Here is a 24,530-nt window from a genome sequence, read left to right as displayed (position 1 = left end):
TGGCGAAAGGTGTTCTCTTATCACCCCCCCCCCCCAAGTTCAGGGATGGTCATTCCCCCTTCACATAGATGGTCTCATTGAATCCCCATTCAAACCAGTGTTCCTCCCTATCAAGGATGTGCACGTCCTCATCCTTGGCCACTGGCCACTTGGCTTCTGGCCTGTAGATGGGTGTAGACTGCAGAGTCCTGGCTTGACACGTTAGCGCTTCTGTCTTACGCCATCCCCCGATAACCCTCTTGGGATATTTGATTGTTGATGTTTACCGTAAACCAACGCATACATATCATTACTTAAGGTTTGAGTCTCATCATCCACTGGAGCAGAAAGTAGGAGTTGTCAGGACGCTGTACCACCGAGATGACAACGTCCCCACCGACACAGCGGCAGGGGAAGGGGACAAATCCCACATTAAACACGCCCTAGTTATGTGTGGTTATCCTAACTGGGTGTTTGTCAAAGCCAGGAAGATGCCCAACCAGTGCACCAGCCAACCAAAGAGAGGAGGACAACAGCTGTCAAAGCGTAAACCAGTGGTGATTCCGTATGTGGCAGGAGTGTCGGAAAAGTTGAGATGCGAATTTTCCAAACACTGCGTCTCACTTGCTTTCAAACCCCAAACCACACTGCACCAGAAATCGGTCCAACCGAAGGATCAGGTCCCCCGGCACAAACAGAGCAATATAGTGTACGCTGTTAAGTGCCAGGAGGATTGCCATGATTTCTACATTGGGGAAACTAAACATATGCTGGTCAAGAGGATGGCACAACACAGGAGAGCTAACACGTCAGGCCAGGACTCTGCAGTCTACACCCATCTACAGGACAGTGGCTACTCTTTCAAGGATGAGGATGTGTACATCACTGATAGGGAGGAATGCTGGTTTGAATGGGGAGTCAAAGAGGCCATCTATGTAAAGAGGGAACAACCATCCCTGGACCGAGGGTGCAGGGGGTTATAAGAGTACATCTGTCGCCATCTTACAATACTGTGATCGCAAACATTCCCCAGTCCTCTGTGAATAGTACACATGGCCATTCGCACCCTAGTTAATGGTCATGCCTATTTGCATATGAAACTGATCATTGGTTTCGGTCGTTATGCAACTTTATTGTTTATAAGGGTGGGGATACCTGCAGTCAGTTTAGACTGAAGAGCTCACTTTGATGAGTGATGAAACGTTTCTGTCAATAAACGTAGCCAGAAGAAATGATTCAACTTTCTTTGATTGAAGAGAGCACATACTTTCGTGCACGGAAAACCAAACGGATAATTCCTGTCATGAACTGAATTAACCGTTGTACTTTTTATTTTGTAGAAAAAGGCTGAATGCACTTCGGCACTATGTGAACAAAATAAACTCCTTTTGTAGAAAAAAAAGTAATTCTGTCCATGTAACATATCCTTGGCCAGCATTTATGCTTTTGTGGCATGAAATGCAGAATGTGCTATACTATCAACATTATGTGCCATCGAATGTTAATTTTGTCCACTTAACTGTTTTACTATATTACTGAAAGTATGATGTGAAAGGGATTTAGCACAATGTATTCTGGGACTTGAGAGTAAATATAATTCAAAGAGCGAGACATCAAGAGATATAAGACATGAGACAGGGCAGGAATGGAGTTTAAAATCACTGTTGAGCACAGGGCAGGACTTCAGGGAAATTAGAAGGCGGTTGATAGTATATAATTAGGAATTAACAATTAGGATTAGGAAATCGGGTGGGATTTTTTTTATAGACCAAACAGCATTCAGATCATCCAATGCCATGAATCTACACACTTTGAAACAGGAGATGGCGGTATGCACCTTTAAAGTTGGTTTGCGATCCGCCAACAAACACACGGAAGAAGAACACTCCGCGCACATGTGTATGTGTGTGTGTGTGAGTGTGCCTTCTCCTGGATCGCCACCTTCTCATGGTGGAGAAGCTTGTGTGTACTAATGATCCCAAGAGCTATGTCATCCGGATCTTGGCTCCTGGTAAGGTCACCCAAGGCAGATAGGTCAAGGGGGAGGTTCCAGAAAAAGTGTGATCCAACAAAGAACTCAACGGCGGAACTGGCAGAAGATGTCTTAAGGTCACAATGCCAGTGAAGGCAGATTAAGTCTGCAACAGAGGGTGGTCCCCAATCATCTTGGTTCTCCATGCCAATGGACTCTGGCCACCCCCTGCCAAGAGTAGTGCATGTGCTGCAGGTGCATTACCCTCACCACATAAAAAGCTGTCATGTGCAGGCGTCCCCCCAAAAGGATCAACCCATAAACATCCTGGGTCAAAGCCCTGTGGTGATCAGGAAGAGGTGATGGGGGATATGCTCAGGACTGCAATTACTGGCACCTGCAAAGCCACCCTTGGACACATGATTAAGAACCACCTAGATAGGTTTGATGAGAATGACCTGAAAATCCAGTGGTTAATCAACATAATAGGCAGGCCTTTACCATCTGGCAGAATGACATCAACTGCTAAAATAAACAAGCTGCTCATGCAAGAGCAAAGTCAGCCATCCAAAGCTGGGTCAGGGAATTGAAGAACCAGTGATGGGTGAAGAAGGCCCTTCTTCAATGCTACTAAAGCGATATAGTCCCAGCCACTGCTGTCTAACCCCTCTTCGCTCCAAAGATGGGCACACACTGCTAACAGACAACAACTCAATCAAAGAGAGGTGGAAAGAGCACCACTGGGACTTTTTAAACCTGGACCCTAGCCCTGAGATGGGTGCCCTCCAACAACCCCCTCAACAACCCAAAGAGGAGAACATGGCAGCACCACCTAGTCGAAGAGAAGTCCAGGATACCATCAGGAAGATGAAAACCAACAAGGCTTCTGGTCCTGATGGAATACTGGCAGAAGTACTGAGGGCAGGTAGACCTACACTCCTCAAACATATCCATGCCTTGCTACTTAAAATATGGGAAAAAGAGGAACTCCCTGTGCAACTTAGGGATGCACTCATTGTCTATCTTTAAGAAAGGGGACAAAGCTGAGTGCAGAAACTACTACATTTCCTTGCTTTTCACCACAGGGAAAGCCCTGGCTAGGGTCGTGGCCAACAGACTCCCTCCAATATCAGAGGAAATGCTGCCAGAATCCCAGAGTGGTTTTCGTCCTAACAGGCACCATGGATATTATTTTTACTACTTGCCAACTCCAAGATAAAGCCCAGGAACAGAATCAACCATTGTACATGGCCTTCATAGACTTAACCAAAGCTTTTGATTCTGTAAACCACCAGGCCTTCTGGCTAGTTCTGTCAAAAATAGGCTGTCCTGGCAAATATATCAGAGTACTACAACTACTACATCATAATATGGCAGCTAGAGTACTCAGCAGTTATGGAGACGAGACAGAGTCATTCAAGGTCCACACAGGAGTTAAACAAGGCTGTGTCATTGCCCCAAACCTGTTCTGTGTCTTCACTGCCACCATCATCTGTCTCACGAGTCCCAATCTGCTTTAGGGAGTCAATATCATGTACAGGACTGATGGAAATCTTCTGAATATTAACAGATTCAGGGCTAAAGGTAAAACCACCCCCACATCCATCATAGAGCTGCAGTAAACCAATGACATGCCTTGGTGTCCCTTGTAGAAGAGCCATTATAGAGCATACTGGACACCTTAGCAAAGGCATACAAGCAGCTTGACCTGGCCATTCACATAAAAAAAAAACGATCCATGTCCTCTACCAATCCCCACCCAACAGAAATATGTGTGCTCTGCTCCCATCCATCTCTGTAGACATCACCAGACTCGAAAACATGGAACAGTTCCCATATCTTGGCAGCCTTCTCTCCTCCAAAGCCAACACTGACATCAAAATACACCATCGTCTCAGTTGTGTCAGCTGGGCCTTGTCAATATTGAGTAAAAGGTTTTTGAAAACAGCGATCTTCAAGCCAGAACAAAAATTCTGGTGTAAAAAGCAGTAGTGCTGCCCACCCTACTGTATGGGTCAGAAACCTGGACCACATATAGCAGGTACCTGAAGGCATTCGAGGCATACCAACAGCAATGCCCCAGGAAGATCCTTAAGATCAGTTGGGAGGATAAATGCACCAACTTCAGCATCCTCGAGGAGGCCAATATGCCTACTATAACTGCCACCATCGCACAACATCAGCTGAGATGGACTGGCCATGTCCTCCGCATGTCTGACTCTTGCCTCCTGAAACAAGTCCTTTACTCTCAGCTCGTGACAGGACACCGTGCCCCAGGAGGACAAAAGAAGCGATATAAAGATAACATTAAGGCCCACATCAAAAGGTGTGGCATCAACCTTAACACCTGGGAACAAACAGCAAAAAAACAGGGAGGCCTGGAGACTGGCTGTCCATGAGGATGCTGGGTGCTACAAACATGACCTCCACTGTGCTGCTGAAAACAAGCACAGACTCAGAAAGCAGTGAGTTGCCAGAAAGGCCCAAACTACATCCTCAACCACTTCTTCACACCCTTGCCCACATTGCCCCAAAATACGTGGCTCCAAGATCAGCCTCTACGCTCTCCTGAAGACCCACAAGGACCTAGAAGAATGATAGCCATACTCGACCCCGAGTGACTTCCGATGGTATATGTATGTATGTGTATGTGTGCACGGACAACTTCAGGTACAAAGAGACAACAGAGGTAAAAGAGGCAGACAGAAAGCAGACTGAAGAGATATAGGTTCGAGGTGAGCACCAAGATATTGTTTTACTCAAACAACACCTGCATAACAATATTGTTGGCAGCATGTTGGGTGTTGTCTTGAAGCTTAAAGTTTGTAGAACTTGGCTAGGAGCCAACCTCCATATTGCTAGCTGATGTCCTGAGGTTTCTATCTCGTTGGGTTACAAGCTTCTCTAAAACTATCATTGATGATCCCGGATAACAGGTATCATGAAGCTGGTTATCACCTGTCTGTTAACACTGGGGTTTCCAGCTATGAGCGGAAGAGGTGGGTTTTTAACCACTACGTTACAAGCCACATAATCAGATTTGCTTCCATACACAACCAGATGCATATCCTCACCCCCAGCCCTCCACATGCACACACGCACACGCACGCACACACACACACACACACCCTCCCTCCCCCCAAAAAAAAGTCTGAGTGAGGATTTCACCCTTGACTGTAGCACAGATAAGGAAATGATAATGGCTAAGCTGTTATGTCTGGCAAGATGGCAGTTACAGAATTAAATCTGAGAGAGAGAGCATTTGCAGATAAGATATTGCACTCATAGTGTTTTGATTTCCCGACAAGTGTCATATAATTCATAAAACTGAAGACAATCAATCATACTGAAGACTCAGTACAGACACACTAACCTCAAGCCACTGCTCAGTATACAAACTATTTTACTCTTCTAACTCAAGGACCTAACTTTGTCTAAATTTCTAAAACTGGCAAACGTCTCTCTTCACTAAATCAAACTGTATTACAAAATAGATGTGTAATACATAATTACTTTGTATTATGTTACAAACTAGGATTGTAGCCCTATTTTATATGATCCTATGTAGATACAAACTCCAAAGATTACCCTTTTAATATTTATCTTGATATGAAAACAATTGCCTTCTGTTGTTACGGTCATCTGCACCCATTGATTTAATTCATTTTATAATTAGGGCTCTCTCTGATGGAGTTATACTCTCTCTCTCTCTCTCTCTCTCGGGCAGAACATTTAAAGTTCCATTTTCATTTAATTTGGGTTTGTCTTATGTGTGAGCTTTACTATAGTATTAAAACTTGTAATTAAGCCAGTTCCAGTAAAGCGGTTTGCCAGTTTTCACCATGGAATTTCTTACTCTTCAATCTGTACATAAATAACTTTTCTTTATCCGGGCTGGAATCATGTTATGGTGGAGCATGGAGGAATCCGGCCTCGGGCTGCATGCAGTTCACTACAAGTGAATATCAGGCTCACTATTTACTTGTTATGGTAATGACAGTGTTTTTACAAGGCGGACCAGTTCATAAACATGTGTCACAACTTCCGAGCTCTGTGTCTCTATTGCTCTCTTTCGCCCCCCCCCCCGTCACAAGATTTGATTTCTCACTCTGTTTACTCTCTTTTCATGCTCCTCTCTCATTCTTTTATTATTCTATCTTGACCACATATCACTGTGTACACTTTCTGCTCCTCTTTGCCCTCTGTATCTGACAGTTGGCCTGCATATGAGTCATATGCCTGTTAAACTAGTCTGCTGTGTGACTGACTGACTGACTGAATGAATGAGTGAATAGCCAAGATTCCACAACGAGAGGAAGACATTTTATTTATGTGCGTGTGTGTGTGTGTGTGTGTGTGTGTGTGTGTGTGTGTGTGTGTGTGTGTGTGTATATATATATATATATATATATATATATATATATATATTTCATGCCATAAGCAATCATGGCTGATGATTGCTTATGGTATGGAACAGGCTTGTACAGTCTCATGAAGAATTTACTTGACTCATTGGATTATTTTGCTCCTTATTTGTTGAGCACTTTCCCTACCATTGAACGTTTCTTTTAACAAAGTTATATATATATATATATATATATATATATATATATATATATATATATATATATATATATATATATATATATATGGGTTTTTTTATAGATACTTTATTGATCCCTGTAGGGAAATTACACTCTGCATTTAACCCATCCTAGCTGTGTAGCTAGGAGCAGTGGGCAGCCACTGTGCAGCACCCGGGGACCAACTCCAGTTCTTCTTTCCATTCCCTCGGTCAAGGGTACAGACAGGAGTATTAACCCTTACATGCATGTCTTTTTTTTTTTTTGACGGTGGGGAAACCAGAGCACCCAAAGAAAACCCACCGCAGACATGGGGAGAACATGCCACCTCCACGCAAAGGATGACCTGGGATGACCCCCAAGGTTGGACAACCCTGGGGTTTGAACCAGTGGCGGCTAGTGCTAACAATTTTTGGGAGGGCAATTTACCTTGTCACAGCACACCTGACAGCTGCTTTAATGTCCACACAGTCACAGAGTCGTTAAGAAAGACAATGTAGCCTATAGATTTTATCAGGGTAAAATCTTTCGGCTACATTGTCTTTCTTAACAACTCTGTGACTGTGTGGACATTAAAGCAGCTGTCAGGTGTGCTGCGCCAAGGTAAATTGTGCCCCCACCCCTCAACAAATTTGTTAGCACCAGCCACCACTGGTTCGAACCCAGGACCTTCTTGCTGTAAGGCAACAGCGCTAACCGCTGGCACCACCATGCCATATATATATATATATATATATATATATATACACACACACACACACACACACACACACACACACACACACACACACACACACACACTCAAAATATGCAGACAGAGCAACATTTTCCTTTTTGTCTCCATCTATCTGCTTCCTCTTTACAGGCTATACCAAGAATCCCGTAAAGCCATTTTTCCCCTCCATATTTTTATCCCTCCTGTTACTTTTCCTCTTGTGTCTGTCCTTGGTCCACAACTTACGACAATGAGGAAAGGTTTTATTAATAGTCTGCTGCTGAAATATCCCCGAGCTAGCATCTACACGAAAACATTGACTGAATGGGAGGTCACACTGTCCTGGTCAATAATAAAATAACACCACGCTTCTGTTATTCCTCATGTGACTGTCCTTGGGTGAGCGTGGATGAAGTGTGCCAATTATGATGGGCATCTGGTATTTACTCCTGTTTGTTCTGCTCCACACTGAATGTCAAGTTAATGAGCTCTGAGCCACGTGTGTGTGTGCGTGTGTTTGTGTGTGTGTGTGTGTGTGTGTGTGTGTGTTAGGGATGGGACGATATAGGATTTTATCTTGAATCACGATAAAAAACATGAAAAGTTGATCGCGGGGAATTTCCATTATCGGGATAATCGTAAATGGGGATAATTTTGAATATCCACGAGTTACTTGAAAAAAATCTCTCTCTCTCTCGCCCTCTCTTTTGTCTGAACTGCATGCTGGGAGTTATCACTACCCGATCTCAGTGGAAAATGTGAGTAGTGCATACGCGAGCATAAATGATGTGCAAACGGTAAGGTACTGTACTCTGTTTCTAACTTTGGAGATTTTTCCCTTCCGTTTTTCCATCTGTCTTTTCTGCATGATCAGGTGTTTCTTCTGTTTGTTGGCCGATTGGTGACTGTCCTGCATTTCTTGCTGATTGTTTTGCAGAGTAATGGCGTCCACCGGGACACTGTCTCCGTCCATCCGTCATGGGATCTGGATTGTCGTGCCGGAGCCCAGAGCGACGAGTGTGACAAGTGTGAGCAAGTTGTCACGGTGATCACCTGCTGGGTTTTGGCGAGAGTCTGATGCCTTGTCCACACTAGTATGGATAAAACGTACATTTTCCTCCATGTTTTGGCCTTTCATTCACATGTGAATGCCGGTTTAGGTTACTAAAACAGAGATTTTTTTTTAAATTGGGGGGGGGATATTGATTTAGAAAAATATCTATATACATGTGGTCAAGGCCTAAAGCTGTCCTTGTTTGTTTTTCACTAAAAAGGATATTAAAAAAAAAAAGTGTCCTAGCTGTGCTGCAATAAAAATATTTGCTTTTTAACAAAATGTCAAGGAAGGTTATTCCAATATGTTTTAGTGCCATTTTAAGAGTTTTAAGCATATTTTTATGATTATCGGGATAATATCGTTAATCACAATTATTTTAGCCGGGCTAATCATGACATGAAATTTTCCTGTCATCCCAGCACTAGTGTGTGTGTGTGTGTGTGTGTGTGTGTGCGCGCGTGTGTGTGCATGTGTGTGCCATAATTGACACCATCTGCCAGGATGTGTCTACATTATTTTCATGGTTCTTTATTAAAAACAACTGGTGAGTTGCAGAAGTCTGGCTCGCTGTCTCAGAGTATGTGATAATCTACGGTAGGTTTTCACGTTGCCAACATCATAATGACCGGAAGGGAGCCACATTCTAAATAAAGGCATACTCGGAGTTTGTTCACAAAAAATCAGAGCCCAGCGGCTGCTTTAATTAACAACAAGAGGAGTGAGCCAGGGTGCACACTTTGGACTTCAATGTGTTAAGTCACCTTGTGCATTTTCACTTGCATTTACTGCTGTGAGTTTGAGACCCACTCCTGGCCTCTGTTCCAGGTAATTCTTCCATTCATTTCCATTGATGTGATTCTAGGATAAGGCACAGAAATTAACTTTAAAAGCATATGGCGTAAGGACCTAAGATTTTCACAGTTCAGCAACAGCGAAGTGTGTAAATACTTGGGTCTTTCTGATGGCTACATCTATACACTGGTTAAAGATTGGCATCTCACTGTGTGAGGCTATGATAAACAGCCACTCCGGTCTAGTTTATGTTATCCCGCAACAGTGAAATGTTGAAAAAGCCCTGCAAGTGGTTCCTTATCTGATTTACTGACATCTGTTACAGATAGCTGAACCGCTTTTCACTGGAATGGTAAGCTCTGTTCCACCTGGTTGAAGACCTGCTATCAAAAGGCCCATTCGCATGTACTGACCGACTGACCTTGATTAAAGTATGGCACACCAACCCCTGTACACATGCTCACCCATAACCAAGAAGACACGAAACAAACCAAAACAAAAACCTTAATGCCAAGTTCACACTACACGACTTTTAAAGTCGTCAGATTGCTGTACTGTTCACATTACACAACTTGCTGTCTGGTAATACGGAATCTTGAAGTCGTGGTTTTTACACTACATGACTGAGTGCCAACAGGGGGTCTCGCACTACAAGATCTTTCACCAGCAGGAATCCCCGATGAGTTCTGCCTGGAAACCGAAAACAGGCACTCCAAGTCATTTGTGCGCGGATTTGCAGCAATAAAACAAGCAAAATAAAAGAAAATGGGTGAAAGAATGGATTGGGATGTATGGACAGCCAGGATTGTCTGTTCTGCAGAGATGCATTCTATGCATTTTTTTTGTTTTTTTTACGTTTTGTACTGCATTGCCTTTTAAAGTCCAGCTGAAACGGCATTTCGAGAGTATCTGATTTGCGTACCACGACATATTTCCGACTGAAACGTGATAGACAGGCAGGACATAACGTTGAGAGGAATTTGATTTGAACATTGAAAAGTAGGTGTGTTGCTAGCTAGCTAACTAATGAATCTAAAAGATGACAATTGATTGATGGGTGGATGTCATGATATTATTGGTTGAAACTGGTTGGTTCGAGCGTACGTATGCATGCGTCATGTTTTGTTTTACAGGAAGAAAACATGATTGGATTTTGACATAAAAATACAAAGATACTGATTTCAGGTGCACAATATGACTGAGGATGTGATATAAAAGGGTTAAAAATGCATTTTTAATTTCATCTCAACTTTGTGTTTTGAAAAGTGCTGTACAAATATAGATTATTACTATTAGTGCGGTTCTGTTATTGATTCAATACAATATATTCAATGAACAGGATGTCTTGTATAATTTCAGGATACAGTTTAAAAAAGTTGGATATACTTTGTATTGTAATTGTTTAAATTGCATGCTAGGGATAGACTACTTTTTGTAAAATTTGTTGCAAACATTTACTGAAAAGGTAATAGTAAACATTACTAAAATAAACATTCACTACAATGGAAAAAAAACAATCTACAACAATCCACCTATATAAAAAAATTAAACAAAACTAATTAAGCACAGCTTTTTGCTGGCTTTCATTCTGATCATTGGCTGCAGCTCATCACCGCCCTCATTGCCAATCATTACCGGGTCACAACACATTTCACACTACAGGATTTGGGCTCCCCAACAGATCTACATTCGGCGAGCCTCTTGGCTCGCGTCTTTGACTAGTTCACACATAGCACTCGAGCGCCGATTTGCAAGCGACAAGCCAACGCTGATTTGCCTCTGATCTGGTGCTTTTGTCTGGGAGCTCAAAAAACTGTCGGGGAGTGGAAAATTGGGGCTACAATCGTGTAGTGTTAACTAGGCATAAGTGTGACTGATGCAACAAATCCATGTCTGGATGGTACTGTAAGTACGTCATAGGAATGCAATTCTAAGGGGACAACAATGAAAGGCATTTGTGGAGAAGTAAGGAATGGCCATCGTCCAAAGAGCAAACATGGACTTCCTGCTACATCTATCCTCAATGGGAGGAAGGGACCAAAACCCTTGTTTGTATGTGTGAGATAGATAGATAGATAGAGAGAGGGAGAGAGAGAGAGCGAGAGACAGACAGACAGACAGACAGACAGACAGATAGATGATAGACAGATAGATAGATGCCTGACAGAGGGTTAGCTACACATCTGTTTCTGAGCTTGTGAACTCTAACAGGTATTATGATCTGCTTTTTTCCCAAGCATATTTTAAAAGTGTTCTGTCTTCAGAGATTTTTTTTTTGTCTTCGTACAGTTATTCATCAGGGTGCTATTCTGTGCATGCAGACTAGAGCAGTGTGCAGTAGTCACATCATTATAGTGAACAGTACTGAAGCCCTGTAGCATAGAGCAGGGTGAAGGAGCACACAGTATACTAGAGCAGTGTATGCAGGATAGAGGCATGTAGACTTAAAGACCAACCATGTCAACCTTTTTTGTCCTTTTAGTTGAATGAGAGGTGTGTTGAGACCCTGGTCTGTGATAATGCATATTGAAAAACGACTATGATTAAAAAAGGACTAATGAAGGTTAATGGAATCCATGTTTCAAAACTCCTCTTTCTTGAGTTGTAGATTACAGGAAGAAGAAGAAGAATTTTACCAATCTCTACATCAACACACAAGTATACTACATTGTCATCTAGAGGTGCTGTGTGTCCTTTTGGCCTGTTCACCATGTGCTGGAGATGTTTCTGATTTGAGTCAAACACAGACAGGAAACCACATGTCTGAGCTTTCCAGCGCAGCCGCACGCTGTCCTATACAAACACAGACATACACACACTTAATGTGCACGTACGCAACTGTAATACACGAGCATTTGTGTGGGCATACACACAAAGATGAATTTGTGTGTAATCCCCCCCCCCACACACACACACACACACAATCACGAGAGCGAGAAAAAAACCTAACATTTCTTCTTAGGACTGTGAAATAAATTGAAGTAAATTTTGGGTCAGAACCTAATTGGCATGGACCTACAATATTCCATCTGAATGTGTACTACAGCATTGCAGATTTCCATAGTGATACTAATGTCTACTATGCACATCACTCTCACAACTTTGTTTACGATAATGCTGCACACACCAATCAACTCACATGACAGCGGGCATGAAAACCCAAGTGAGCAGCTTTCCTATTCCAAGATACGCATGAACTTCCCCTTTATGTGGCTGGGTGAGGGGGTGGACAAAAGTGGGTGAGGTGTAAAAGGAAGGCCAAGTTGAAGAAAGATTTGATGAGAGACAGTAGCAGAGATAGAGGACTGATTAGAGATGATTACTGAAAAGGGCCTCCTCTGTATACAGAGTTAGAGGAAGTGCGCTAGCTGGATGTCCCTGTTATGCAAATGAAGGGCTGTTTATGTTACCCTGCATAACTAAACTAATGGAAAATCTGCTTTATGATTAGATGATCTGGTGCTGAAACTGAAAATGTCTCTAGTTGAAAGAAAGCCACTTTATTTGACATTTTACTCTGACAATGAATTGTATTCTTACAATGAATGTGTTCTCTGCATTTAACTCATCCTATTGCATAGGAGAAGTGGGCAGCTGCAGTGCCTGGGGACTAACTCCAGTTCTTCTTTCCATTGCGTTGCTCAGGGGCACAGATAGGAGTATTAACCCTAACATGCATGCCTTTTTTTTTTATGGTTGGAGGAAACCGGAGCACCTGGAGGAACCCCACGCAGACATGGGGAGAACATGCAAACTCCACATGGCAAGGACCTGGGACGGCCTGGGGTTTGAACACAGGACCTTCTTGCTTAGAGTTAACAGTGCTAACCACTTGGCCACCGTTGTAGCGAATATGGGTTAACTTCAGCCTGGACAAGTGCAAAAGTGTTCTCACCACACAGAATAAGAACTAATGGGTTCAGTATGAATATGGTGCCATGACCCTAAAATAGAGCTCTCACTGAATGACACCTGACAATGACAATGGCAATTACTATTGTCAACTATTCTTGGTTCAGTTATGTGTACACTTTAATATGACTGAGCTTAATTTACATTTCCTTTATTAATCCCCTTGGGGAAATTCATTTACTGTAAATTAACCCATTCTAGCTGTGATCTGTGCAGCTAGGAGCAGTGGGCCGCCGTCATCATGCTGTGCCCGGGGACCAGCTCCAGTTCTTCTTTCCATTGCCTTGGTCAGGAGCACAGACAGGAGTATTAACCCTAACATGCATGTTTCTTTTGATGGTGGGAGGAAACCGGAGCACCAGGGGGAAACCCACCACAAACACGGGGAGAACATGCAAACGCCACACAGAAAACAACCCGGGACGACCCCCAAGGTTGGAAAACCCCAGCATTCAAACAGAGGACCTTCTTGCTGTGAGGCGACAGCGCTAACCACTGGGCCACGATTTACCTTGCTTTGTACAAATTACAAGTCATATATATCTCATGTATATATGTCCCTTTTCCTTCCAAACCAGTCCTTACCATCAAGCACATTTATATAAGGTCATTGTTATGACTTAATGCACTCACAGGGGGAGAAGTACAGGTTGTCGTTACACTCCTCATCCATACAGGAACAGAGGTAAGCTGGTCCCCCTGTTATGTTTTTCTCCCTCATTACACAGGTGGAGCTGTTGTAGTCATCCAAAAGAATGCCATAGAGTGGCTTGGAGGGGTCATAGCACAGGGTCTCCACTGAGAAGTGGGTCTCATTCCTCCTCCTGGAGAAGGAGAAGGAGAAGGAGAAGGAGAGGGAGATGAACAGACAAAGAACTATGCAGAAAAGAGTTTAACAAACACACTCCAGAAACAGGATGTTGTGTTGTTGTAAAGCCCCTGAGGCAAATTTGTAATTTGTAATATTGGGCTATACAAATAAAATTGACTTGACAAGTGAAGCCCATCAATGGAAGTGTAAAAGTAAACATAGAGAGGGAGAAACAGAGAGGAAGCCACAGACAGAGATAGACTGAAAAGGCAAAGATAGAAAGTGAGAGTGTTGCAAACAAGGACAGACAGAGACATCAACACAGACAGATGGATGGAGACAGTTAAGCAGAGAGATACAGTGACTTCTACATATGTAGCCCCAGCCATGTTGTTGACAGCACATGCAAGTTTAAAACCACACCCACACACACACACCCACACACCCACACACACACACAGCACAGAAAGAGAGAAACCGAGCATTCGGTCTATTAAGTACATACCAGATAGCCACACAGACCTCCTGGTCCTTCAAACAGGTAGACGTGATAGTGCAGTTGGAGGTACAGGTGCCGGTACCATTGCAGTCGGATCGCTCCAGGTCACAGAACTTACACAGCTGATGCATGCGGATGGGTGAATGGAACATACCAGCTGAGAGGAGAAAACAGAGAAACAGGTTTAATACTGCACGTTTAAAAAAGTTTTAAAACGTGTTTTAACCTAGTTCCAATTTGTGCATCCCACACAAAATTAAAATATTTGAGTGAAACAGTAACGTTAATTACTGTCAAGCATGTTGATCTAGTAAACCTTGCGGACAGGAAAACATTTATTACATTTGACAGCTCTATGGTTTATATGTTTATAGATAGAGACCAAGAAACAGAAGCATACATTTGGCATGTTTTGGGGGGTTTTTTGCCCCCTTTTTCTCCCCAGTTGAACCTGGCCAATTACTCCACTCTTCCGAGAAGTACCAGTCGCTGCTCCACCCCCTCTGTCAATCTGGGGAGGGCTGCAGACGACCACATGCCTCCTCCAATACATGTGGAGTCACCAGCACCTTCTTTTCACCTGACAGTGAGGAGTTTCACCAGGGGGACGTAATGACTGGGAGGATCACGCGATTCCCCCCAGCTCCCCCTCCCCCATGAACAGGCGCCCCGACCGACCAGAGGAGGTGCTAATGCAGCAACCAGGACACATACCCACCTCTGGCTTCCCACCCGCAGACACGGCCAATTGTGTCTGTAGGGATGCCCAACCAGGACGGAGGTAACACAGGGATTCAAACCGGTGATCCCCATGTTGGTAGGCAATGGAATAGACCACCACGCTACCCGGATGCCCCTAATTTTGCCATGTTAAATAGTCTAAGCTACATAACTAGTTTCACACAAACAAGGCAAATTACGTTGAAACATTAGCCACCTTGATTCATTTGGTCAGTGTCATGAACAGCTGCAACTGGATGATTTTATGTGCAAAAAAAAAATCCCTTCTCATTTGACTATCGTTTCTTCTCATGATAGTCAAAACACTGATCCCTTAACATCTCCAGTATACAATGTAGCTTTCCTGTGAAGAGCAAGTGATATTTAAGGATAGCACCCACAGCCAGGTGAAAACCTATGCCTGCACAACATGCCTGGATTAACCAACTGTAATGTATCAGATGAGAGTAGTCCATGTAACCATGCAGAGCCGGGTCAAAACCACACAGGATCAGCTTCACACACTGCTCCAGCTGAATCCATAGGGGGCCTGTGCCAGGTTTAAATATTCAACTACCTCAAAACCATAACAAGAAAAAGTTCGCAGAGGTGTCTTAATGCCTGCTTAATGACTGTAAGAGGGATTTCCTGAAAGGAGCAATAAGTCTTCCATTTGTTCTTTCATTCATCCTCTGAAATGAGATATTTTGTTGCCTGGGTCAAACAGAAAATAAGATCTCCTTTTGCCCCGCCACCTGTTATAAATAGTCTGATGCTAGTCAAATACAGAATATGAAAACACAGCCGAAACATGAATAACTAAGTGTTAATGTTTCTCTGACATAGGAAGGATGAATTGACAACTCTCAGAAGTGTGCTTTCAAATCAATATATATCTGAAAATCTAACAACAACTGAGACTCACAGAGTTAAGAGACACGCCTGACTCGGCTAAGTGAAATTGAGCTTTGTAAATTATCTCTTACCATTTTCATTACACACCCTGTGTTAACATTTTAAACTCGACAAACCATGTAGAATGTTTATGGATCAATATAGGTTACAGCTTTAAACCTAAAACCATTCAAATTATACTATATAAATATCAGCAGCTGTTATTTGTGACATGGCATCTCTTAATAAATATAAAGTTCATTCATGGATGGACAGAGCGATGGATATCGCAGCACACCGGTACACAGTGGGACTCCTGTGGTGGCTGGTTCTGCAGGCCAGTTGGCTTGAGGGTATGCTGAAGGTTGCGTGATTCCTGCATGGATACCAACGTAATCAGTAAAATCTTATCCATGTCATTCTCCTCAGGCTGGCTCTAGTCTGCTGTGCTCCCTGACTTGTTTGGACCTGTCTCCCTGACACATCGTCCATCACTTTTGGTAGACTGGAAGAGGCTGTGCCACACACATTGAAATGAACTTGGTTATAAATACCATCTGCTTTTAGTCTATGGTATATGCACACATTAACAAATACCAGCCTTTCTTAAGCTACACTGTGGGTTGGGACCTGAAATACGGCAGGTTTTTTCCTGATGGATCCTCATGTGTCAGAAGGTGCTGTTTTTTATTTTTATTTTTTCTTTCTTTAATGGGCTGGGTCTGCAAGATGAAATGCAGGTCGCAGACTAAAAAGTTATAAACCCCTAGCCAAATAAAGTAATGATTGGTTGTCCTTTGACGAGAAGGCTCGAGGTCCAGTCCCCGCATAGGAAAGCACCCTGTCTGCATTCTGACCTCCTGGTAGAAGGGGACAAGTGGAGAGAACGTGTTTTTCTATGGGAATCAATGTAGTATCACATCACCACTATATCTACCTATATATATATATATATATACATACACACACACATATCTACCTATATATATATCTACCTATATATATATATATATATATATATATATATATATATATATAATATATACACATACACACACATATATATACACACACATATATATAATGCATACATACATATGTACATACGTGTGTGTGTATATATATATATATACACACACACACACACACACACACATATATATATATATATATATTCACACACACACACACACACACACACACACTATATCTGCACCCCCAAAGAATTTTGTTGTGCTGATGACCAAAATCAAATCTAGTTGGCTCTGCAGAGGTGAGCTGTGCACACCAGCCCTGACTTGACCCACAATTACTTACATACTTATCCAGCCTAAAACTGGCACTTTTATTGGCACTTTTACCATAAGTGACCTACTCCACCGACAACAGCTACCTTGCTATCTTCAAAAAACAAACTTGACACAGACAGGTTCCAGTGTGTCTGCTCCAAGAGAGAGCAGGTACACGCACGCACACACACATACACATGCACACACACCGCAAACACAGCACACAGATGTTTCAGCTTAGAGACTTGAGGTTGAGATGGAGTAAAGAGGTTATCGGACATGATAGGGCGCCATTTCGCCACGGTTTAAAGAAACTCCTTTTCCCCTTGCAACAACACCCCTCAAAGGCTCGAAAAACAGTTGGCAGACAAAACAACCGTTACAGAGAGCAGTCGCTGCTATCATGAAATCAATTGACATGGCCCAGTTTTCAAAGCACGATCTTGGAGGAGCTCAGCTCTACAGTGGAGTCCATGCCGGGTTGGGTTTTAGCTCTGGCATGCATGAACTCTCCTCACCCTCCTTCACGGTGTCAGACTCCACAGGTTTCTCTTTTTAAGACCTCAGCTGCCCTGACATAGTGTTATGGCCTGTGTGAAAGCCTATGTGTGTGTGTGTGTGTGTGTGTGTGTGTGTGTGTGTGTGTGTGTGTGTGTGTGTGTGTGTGTGCATGTGTGTGCGCGTGATACCTGATCACAGTCCCCATAAGCTGGGTTATTCATTTGACAGGAAGCACAGTTAATTGACTTTCAAGAGACATTCCTTCACATAGACTCTCCTCTGGGGTACTGCAGACACCATGGAATGGCAGAGTTGCTAACACCCACACCAAGCCTCCGAGACGAATAAAACCTGCTGCTTTAGTATCTCGGCGTGCCATTGAGAGTAAATGAAAAGAATGAGTAATACGGGTAGAATTGCAGTTCAGTCTAGGCAGTGTTTTTTTTTGGGGGGGGGGGTTATTTAAAGAGTGGGACAAAGTTTGTTTTCCTTGGTGCTAACTAATCAACTATGTCATGTGTGATAGGGTAATACTGAATTCACATTAAAAAAAATATATTGGTCATAGATGTGATTAACTGACGGGTTTTGATTATGGAGGGGTTTCTCTCATTCTGGTCTTAGTATTAAATATTAAAATAATGAGTATCAATAAACTTTATTTTGTTTTAGATTGTTTTTTTTGGAATTTTCCCCCTTTTTTTCTCCCCAATTGCAACCGGCCAATTACCCCACTCTTCCGAGCCATCCCAGTCGCTGCTCCACCCCCTCTGCCGATCCGGAGAGGGCTGCAGACGACCACATGCCTCCTCCAATACATGTGGAGTCACCAGCCACTTCTTTTCACCTGACAGTAAGGAGTATCACCAGGGGGATGTAGCGCGTGGGAGGATCACGCTATTCTCCCCAGTTCCACCTCCACTCTGAACAGGAGCCCCAACCGACCAGAGGAGGTGCTAGTGCAGCGACCAGGACACATACCTACATTTGGCTTCCCACCCACAGACACGGCCAACTGCATCTGTCGGGACGCCCAACCAAGCTAGAGGTAACACGGGGATTTGAACCGGCGATCCCCATGTTGGTAGGCAATGGACTAGACCGCTATGCTACCTGGATGCACATCAATAAACATTTTAAGCTAAATGTCCACTTTATGAAATAAGACAAGGGTGCGCTGACCTTAAAATTTTAAACATGCTACTAACCTTTTGAGGTGAGAAAGCATAGCAAATCTGGCCTTCCTACCCTTCAGTTTTAACAAATTCATGCTTCTACTAGGCTCACCTTGATAACAAAAAACTAGCTCAACGCTGGGTGCATCCATGCCACATACGTCCATGGCCAAAGATGACCTGCCTGAAATGTCTGCAAAATCACCAGAAGGCAAAATTTCGACACAAGAGGAATTGCATGCACAATACACAAAGGGTCACGTTTAGGTGGGGTGATAATGTTATGTAGTATAATGTTTGTTTATCATTATTCTATGCCAAATGCAGTTGCACATTACAGCTTTAAAATGTTTTCAGTTGCGACAGATCTGGCTGGTGTCGGTAGTACAGGGGTAATTGTGCATAACGGCCTGCGGTGGAATGTGGGTCATTATTCCAGCTGCTCAAACGTTTGGACGTTCTCTTCTTTTACTACGACTTGTGTTCATCTAGACTTCTTCTGCAGATCTACTCACTGCAGGAGTTTGATTGAATTTCAGCATGCAAATACAAGAGCTCAGAGTGTCCGACTAGCAGGGCGAAAACACGGAAAAGTGGAGGAGGAGGAAGCATTTTAAAGTATGGGCACGCGTGTGTGCATGTGTGTGTGTATACATATGTAGGTGTGCGCCTGTGTGTTTGCATTAGCTTATGTTAATGTGCTACAGTAATATAGCTGTTTATGTGCCCTCAGTGGTTCCTGATGGGACTGTAGCTCAAAGCTCCAATTTCTCAGAGCTCCTGACCTGTGCCTCTTCAGTCGACAGCTCATGCTGCTGTTACTTGCTTCTGTCTGGCACAGTCAGACTTCTGAATAACCTTGAAAAATTAAACAAGCATCAGGAGAAGGGCTAAATAATATTTAGTCTCAGAATTGACATCACAATATAAACATGTGCAATAGTCACATTACAAAAGATGCAATATACCAATGACAAATAAGATAACTTAGTCTGATTTAATAATCAATCAACCAAATACATAGGGTGATAACGTCTTTGCAAATGGAGCTTTGGAAGTTCAACTCTGCAGATATCTGGTGAAATTATGTAACACCCTTTTATTCTTTAATAATGCAATGCATATTACAAAAAAACTAAAAAAATTGCAATGTTGGATTGTTTTCAATTTTGTCAAGCGCCTGTTAGCAGCACTGTGAACTTCAATTGAAATAAGACATGAACCTCATCGGCATTCAGATAAATGATACTCTCAGTACAGCTGTTTTTGATGCATAGTGGTTCTAACAGAGGTGGACCGTAACTCTCTGCCATGTTCTACTCCAACGAGCGCCACGTGATCACTGAACACCTCGTTCCCCTCGATCAGCAAATTTATCCCCATTTTATTTGCTCTCTTCTTGGCTCAAGTCAAATTGGGTCAACCCAACTCACTTTCTTTTCTATTAACTTTTTCCAAACTGAGGATGTGATCTCACAGCAGAGGAGAGGGACACACAGGAAGCGTTAAAGCCATCTATCACTTATATACAGGAAACGCTGCTCAGAAAATGTCCAAATCTGTGCTTTTCATGGGAAATTTTTCTTTTAACAGATCTTACACACAAGCATATAATTGAGGCTGAATACAAGATCACAGGCCAGGTTTCTAAATGGGTTGTGGACCTGTTTCTTATGGGCTCCCATAAGATTGCTAGTGCATGTATGTTTTAGTGAGACAAGCTCCCCGGGGTAAAGCTGTTATTACTCAATATCTAATGCCGAAAAAAGCCTGACAGCTCATTACTATCAATCACCTCTGATGGAACACCGTGTGCATGAGCAGTGTTAGTGCCTTTGAGCATGGCACTAACACTGCCAAGGTTTGAGGTTTCATTCCTATACTGGTATGCTGATGTAGTCATTTCCCTGCAAAGCACTTTTGTGTCCCTAGCACAAGCAAACCACTATAGAAATTCATTCATTCATTTATTCAAGAGGAAGATAACATTGCAACCTTCACCACAAAAGTACTCTGCAAATAATCTTCATTAAGTAGAATAGGCCATTATACTGTCCAGTCTACTTCTGTCAGCAAAAATGAGGAGGGACAACCGACAAAAGGCTGTCCAGAGCTACATAACTATCCCAGCAGGAAGCTCAGCTCCCTCCCTCCACTCCTGAAAATTATCCTCCCTCCTCTAACTGCCTCTTAATCCTACTCTTTCCCACTTGCCAGTAATCCGCTCAATTTTCCCGCCTCCTTTCTTTTTCTCTCCCTCCCTCTCTCACCCCCCCCTCTCTCCCCTCCTCAAACTTTGCCTCTGTCTCTCCGTCCCTCTATCCCTTCATCACGCCTTTTCTTACTCAAGAGGGACTCGGTCAAGCATGCCAAGAGAAGATAGCTTTGGCCTGGCCACGAGCAACAAGTCGACTAATAAGGTAAAATAAAACCGAGACACTTCAGGTGGGGGTTACATCGAATGACCTCTCTTCTCTTCTCTTCTCCTCTCTTCTCCTCCTGATCCAATACGCTTAGCCCAACAGAGGTCAGTGTAAACACAACAGGATTCAGGTCTCTGGAGAGGCTGACCAGGGTACAACACACTCGCACACAATCATTCACACACAAACACGCACGCACGCATGTGCGCGCGCTGCTGCACACACACACACGTCACCCCTATACTGGTGAGGACCCCTCATTGACTACATTCATTCCCTAGCCCTTGACCATCAATAAATACAAGCCTAACCTTAAACCCTTACCCTTAACCTAATCCTAATTCTAAACCTTAACCCTAAAATCAAGTCCTAATCCCAAAATGGACCATTTTCCTCATGAGGACCCATAAAATGTCCCCATAAGGTAGGTGTTTTCAGGTTCATCTATCTTATGGGGACATTTGGGGACCCATAAGGATAGATAAACCTGGTACACACACACATACACACACCACACCACAGGCTTGAGGGCTTTAGAGTGATAAATCAGCCCTTTACCAATTTACATAGCTAAGACATTAGACGTTCAAACTGTGAACAGTAAGACATGGATTTAAATGGTTTCCTTATTTTATCTACAGGTCAGCCAAAGAGAATCTCCCCTTAGTCAAGGATTATTTGTGGTACAGTGGCTACCCTCACTAACGGGCACTACCACACAATAAGATGACATTCATACTTCTGAAGTATTTGCAATTTGTCTACATCCTCTTCTTTTTCATTTAATTCATTTTAGCACCTTCAACATGGGTCAGAAACCTTAGGAAATCCATTAGCTCAGACATAAAAACAGTGGCCCATGCAGGCCAGGGTTGACCTTTTCCCTGACATAAGAAAGGTTTGCAGAAAAGGAAGGAACCAGGAAACATCCTCTGACAGCCGGCTAAGGGGGTGATTATCAGCATCAATTGAATGAAAACAAAGAGCCCCCACCACCACCATCTGATAAAAAAACAGATTCCATTCGTTATGTTTAGATAACCAAATGTCAAGCTGCTCTGCTAGTGTGAGAATAGTGAGCGGACTTCTTCCGACGGAGGAACTCTGGAGGAGTCAGGGCGAAGACTGGAATAACACAAAAGTGAACGTCTCTCTCTCTCTCTCTCTCTCTCTCTCTCTCTCTCTCTCTCTCTCTCTCCTCTCGCGCGCGCGCCGCGCGCCGCACACACGCTCGCGCGCGCTCTCTCTCTCTCCTCTCTCTCCCTCTCTCTCTCATCTCTCTCTCTCTCTCTCCTCTCTCTCTCCTCTCTCTCTCTCTATATATCTATCCCGCTGTCTCTCTTGCTCTCTAACTCTTCCTCTCTCATTTGTGTGTGTGTGTGTGCTACATATGGGCATTTGTATAATGGTTTGGGAAAATGGGGGCACGCGTTTGTGGTTACATGTTTGTCTATCTGCCTATGTGTGGTGTGTGTGTGAGAGAGAGAGAGAGAGACACAACACAACACACAATGCAGCAGTACCACACAGTGCTTTGGTATGTGGGATTTCCAGGTTCAAAATAGGCTACACTGTGGGAGGAGGGGCAAGGAACAAACGAGAGAGAGAGAGAGAGAGAGAGAGAGAGAGAGAGAGGAGAGAGAGAGAGAGGAGAGAGGAGAGAGAGGAGAGAGAGAGAGAGAGAGAGAGAGAGAGAGAGAGAGAGAGAGAGGGGGGTGTGGAAGAGAACAAAGATAAGAGAGGAAGATGGGAAACGAGACGAGAAGAGGGGGAAAAGCATAGGTTAGGAAGCCTTTTTAATGAAGGCGTTGTGACACGAGCAAGGACAACAGCATGACAGATGAACTTAAAAGAACAACTAAGTTAAGTTTTGGTCATAAAAGTTGGCAGCACACATGACTTCAGTGGTCCAAGCTATTTGCTATTAACCAGTTTCATACTGGGTCATGAAAGCAGAAGTCAATAAATAATATCTAAGGCCCTTGATGCAGACAGTGACAAGATAAAGCCAGTGTTGACACTGTGGTAAAGTGAATGATCCCGGCCTGAAGTGTGCAGAGTCTGCGGTGTGTGAAAGGTGGGAGCGGCCAAACCTGTTAAAGTGCCACTTCTTAACAACTGAGTAACATGACTTCGTCAAGGCTTTTCTTTTTTTAACCCGAGGGCCCCCGAATAAAAGCACAATCTCTACCTGTTGTCCTGCAACCACAGCTCTTTACTACACAAATCAAAGATACACGGCGCAAGAGTCGAGATGTCGTGAACACGTGTTTAAACTTTTAAACCGGGATTTTAATTCGGGTAGATATACCAGCGGGGGTCGATTGTAGTCACGTGACGCGGCATCGGTGATCCGTACACGCGCCTCTGTTACGATGTGATTGACTCACTGGAGGGATATCTTCTAGTCACCGGTTGTGCAGTTGGAGGAAGGAGAGAAAACAGATATCCAACACTAAAGTGTTGAGGCTGTCTATCTGTCCCTCGCTGTGAGTCACCTGTTGCACACTGCTTCTCTCGAGTCATGCGTCAAGTATGTTGGAGCAAAACGTCCGTAGCGCCTCAAGTCTACAAACTACTATTTAAAAGAAGAAAACCAAAACCCGACCATTTATATAAAAAGAAAACTCACCAAACAGTTCATGCCAGGTCACAATCCTCAATAAACCACGGTATGGTTGTACGTACATTTAACAAACACAAACAAACAACTGACTTACCCGACGGCTCCAGCACGACTACAAGAAAAGGGAGCGCTCCTGCAAAAAGTAGGTAGAAACGTTGCCGCTCCATTTTTTTTTTTTTTTGCAACTTCACTCCACGGACGTTAATTCAGTTGGACATGAAGGAGACGGCGAAAATGTTCGCTTTTCACTGAGAGAGTTTATCCTCTCCACAACGCAGTCCCTCCCCGGCACTCGGCTGTCTGCTCTCGGCTGACTCAAACCCCATCTACTCTCCTCTCTAGCAGGAAAAATACCGACGGAGGCAGGACTCTTGACTCTGACACACTCTCTCTCTCTCTCTCTCTCTCTCTCTCTCTCTCTCTCTCTCTCTCTCTCTCTCTCTCTCTCTCTCTCTCTCTCTCTCTTCATTTCGCTTTATTGGCATTACCAAAAACAATGCATTTGTAATGTCATAGCCATTTGCGTCTCTTGCTGGTGGGGCACAATAAACTCTGTATGGGCAGGATGACACCACACACAAA

At 43.4% G+C, this 24,530-nt stretch overlaps 1 protein-coding gene across 1 annotated transcript in view; it reads right to left on the bottom strand.

The window, feature by feature from the left end:
* tgfbr2b (transforming growth factor beta receptor 2b) overlaps nucleotides 1-24,266 on the bottom strand; it is a 48,870-nt gene extending 24,604 nt beyond the window's left edge. The window contains exons 1-3 of the mRNA XM_056285783.1: nucleotides 24,043-24,266; nucleotides 14,327-14,477; nucleotides 13,644-13,834 (exon numbers count right to left, since the gene is read on the bottom strand). Of these exons, the coding sequence (XP_056141758.1) occupies nucleotides 13,644-13,834; nucleotides 14,327-14,477; nucleotides 24,043-24,115 (415 nt within the window). The 5' untranslated portion in view covers nucleotides 24,116-24,266. The remainder of the gene's footprint in view (nucleotides 1-13,643; nucleotides 13,835-14,326; nucleotides 14,478-24,042) is intronic.
* Nucleotides 24,267-24,530: the final 264 nt, after the last annotated feature.

This window comes from Lampris incognitus, chromosome 9, assembly GCF_029633865.1.
Source record: "Lampris incognitus isolate fLamInc1 chromosome 9, fLamInc1.hap2, whole genome shotgun sequence".
NCBI classification, from domain to species: domain Eukaryota; kingdom Metazoa; phylum Chordata; class Actinopteri; order Lampriformes; family Lampridae; genus Lampris; species Lampris incognitus.
This window is presented reverse-complemented; position numbering and strand designations above follow the sequence as displayed.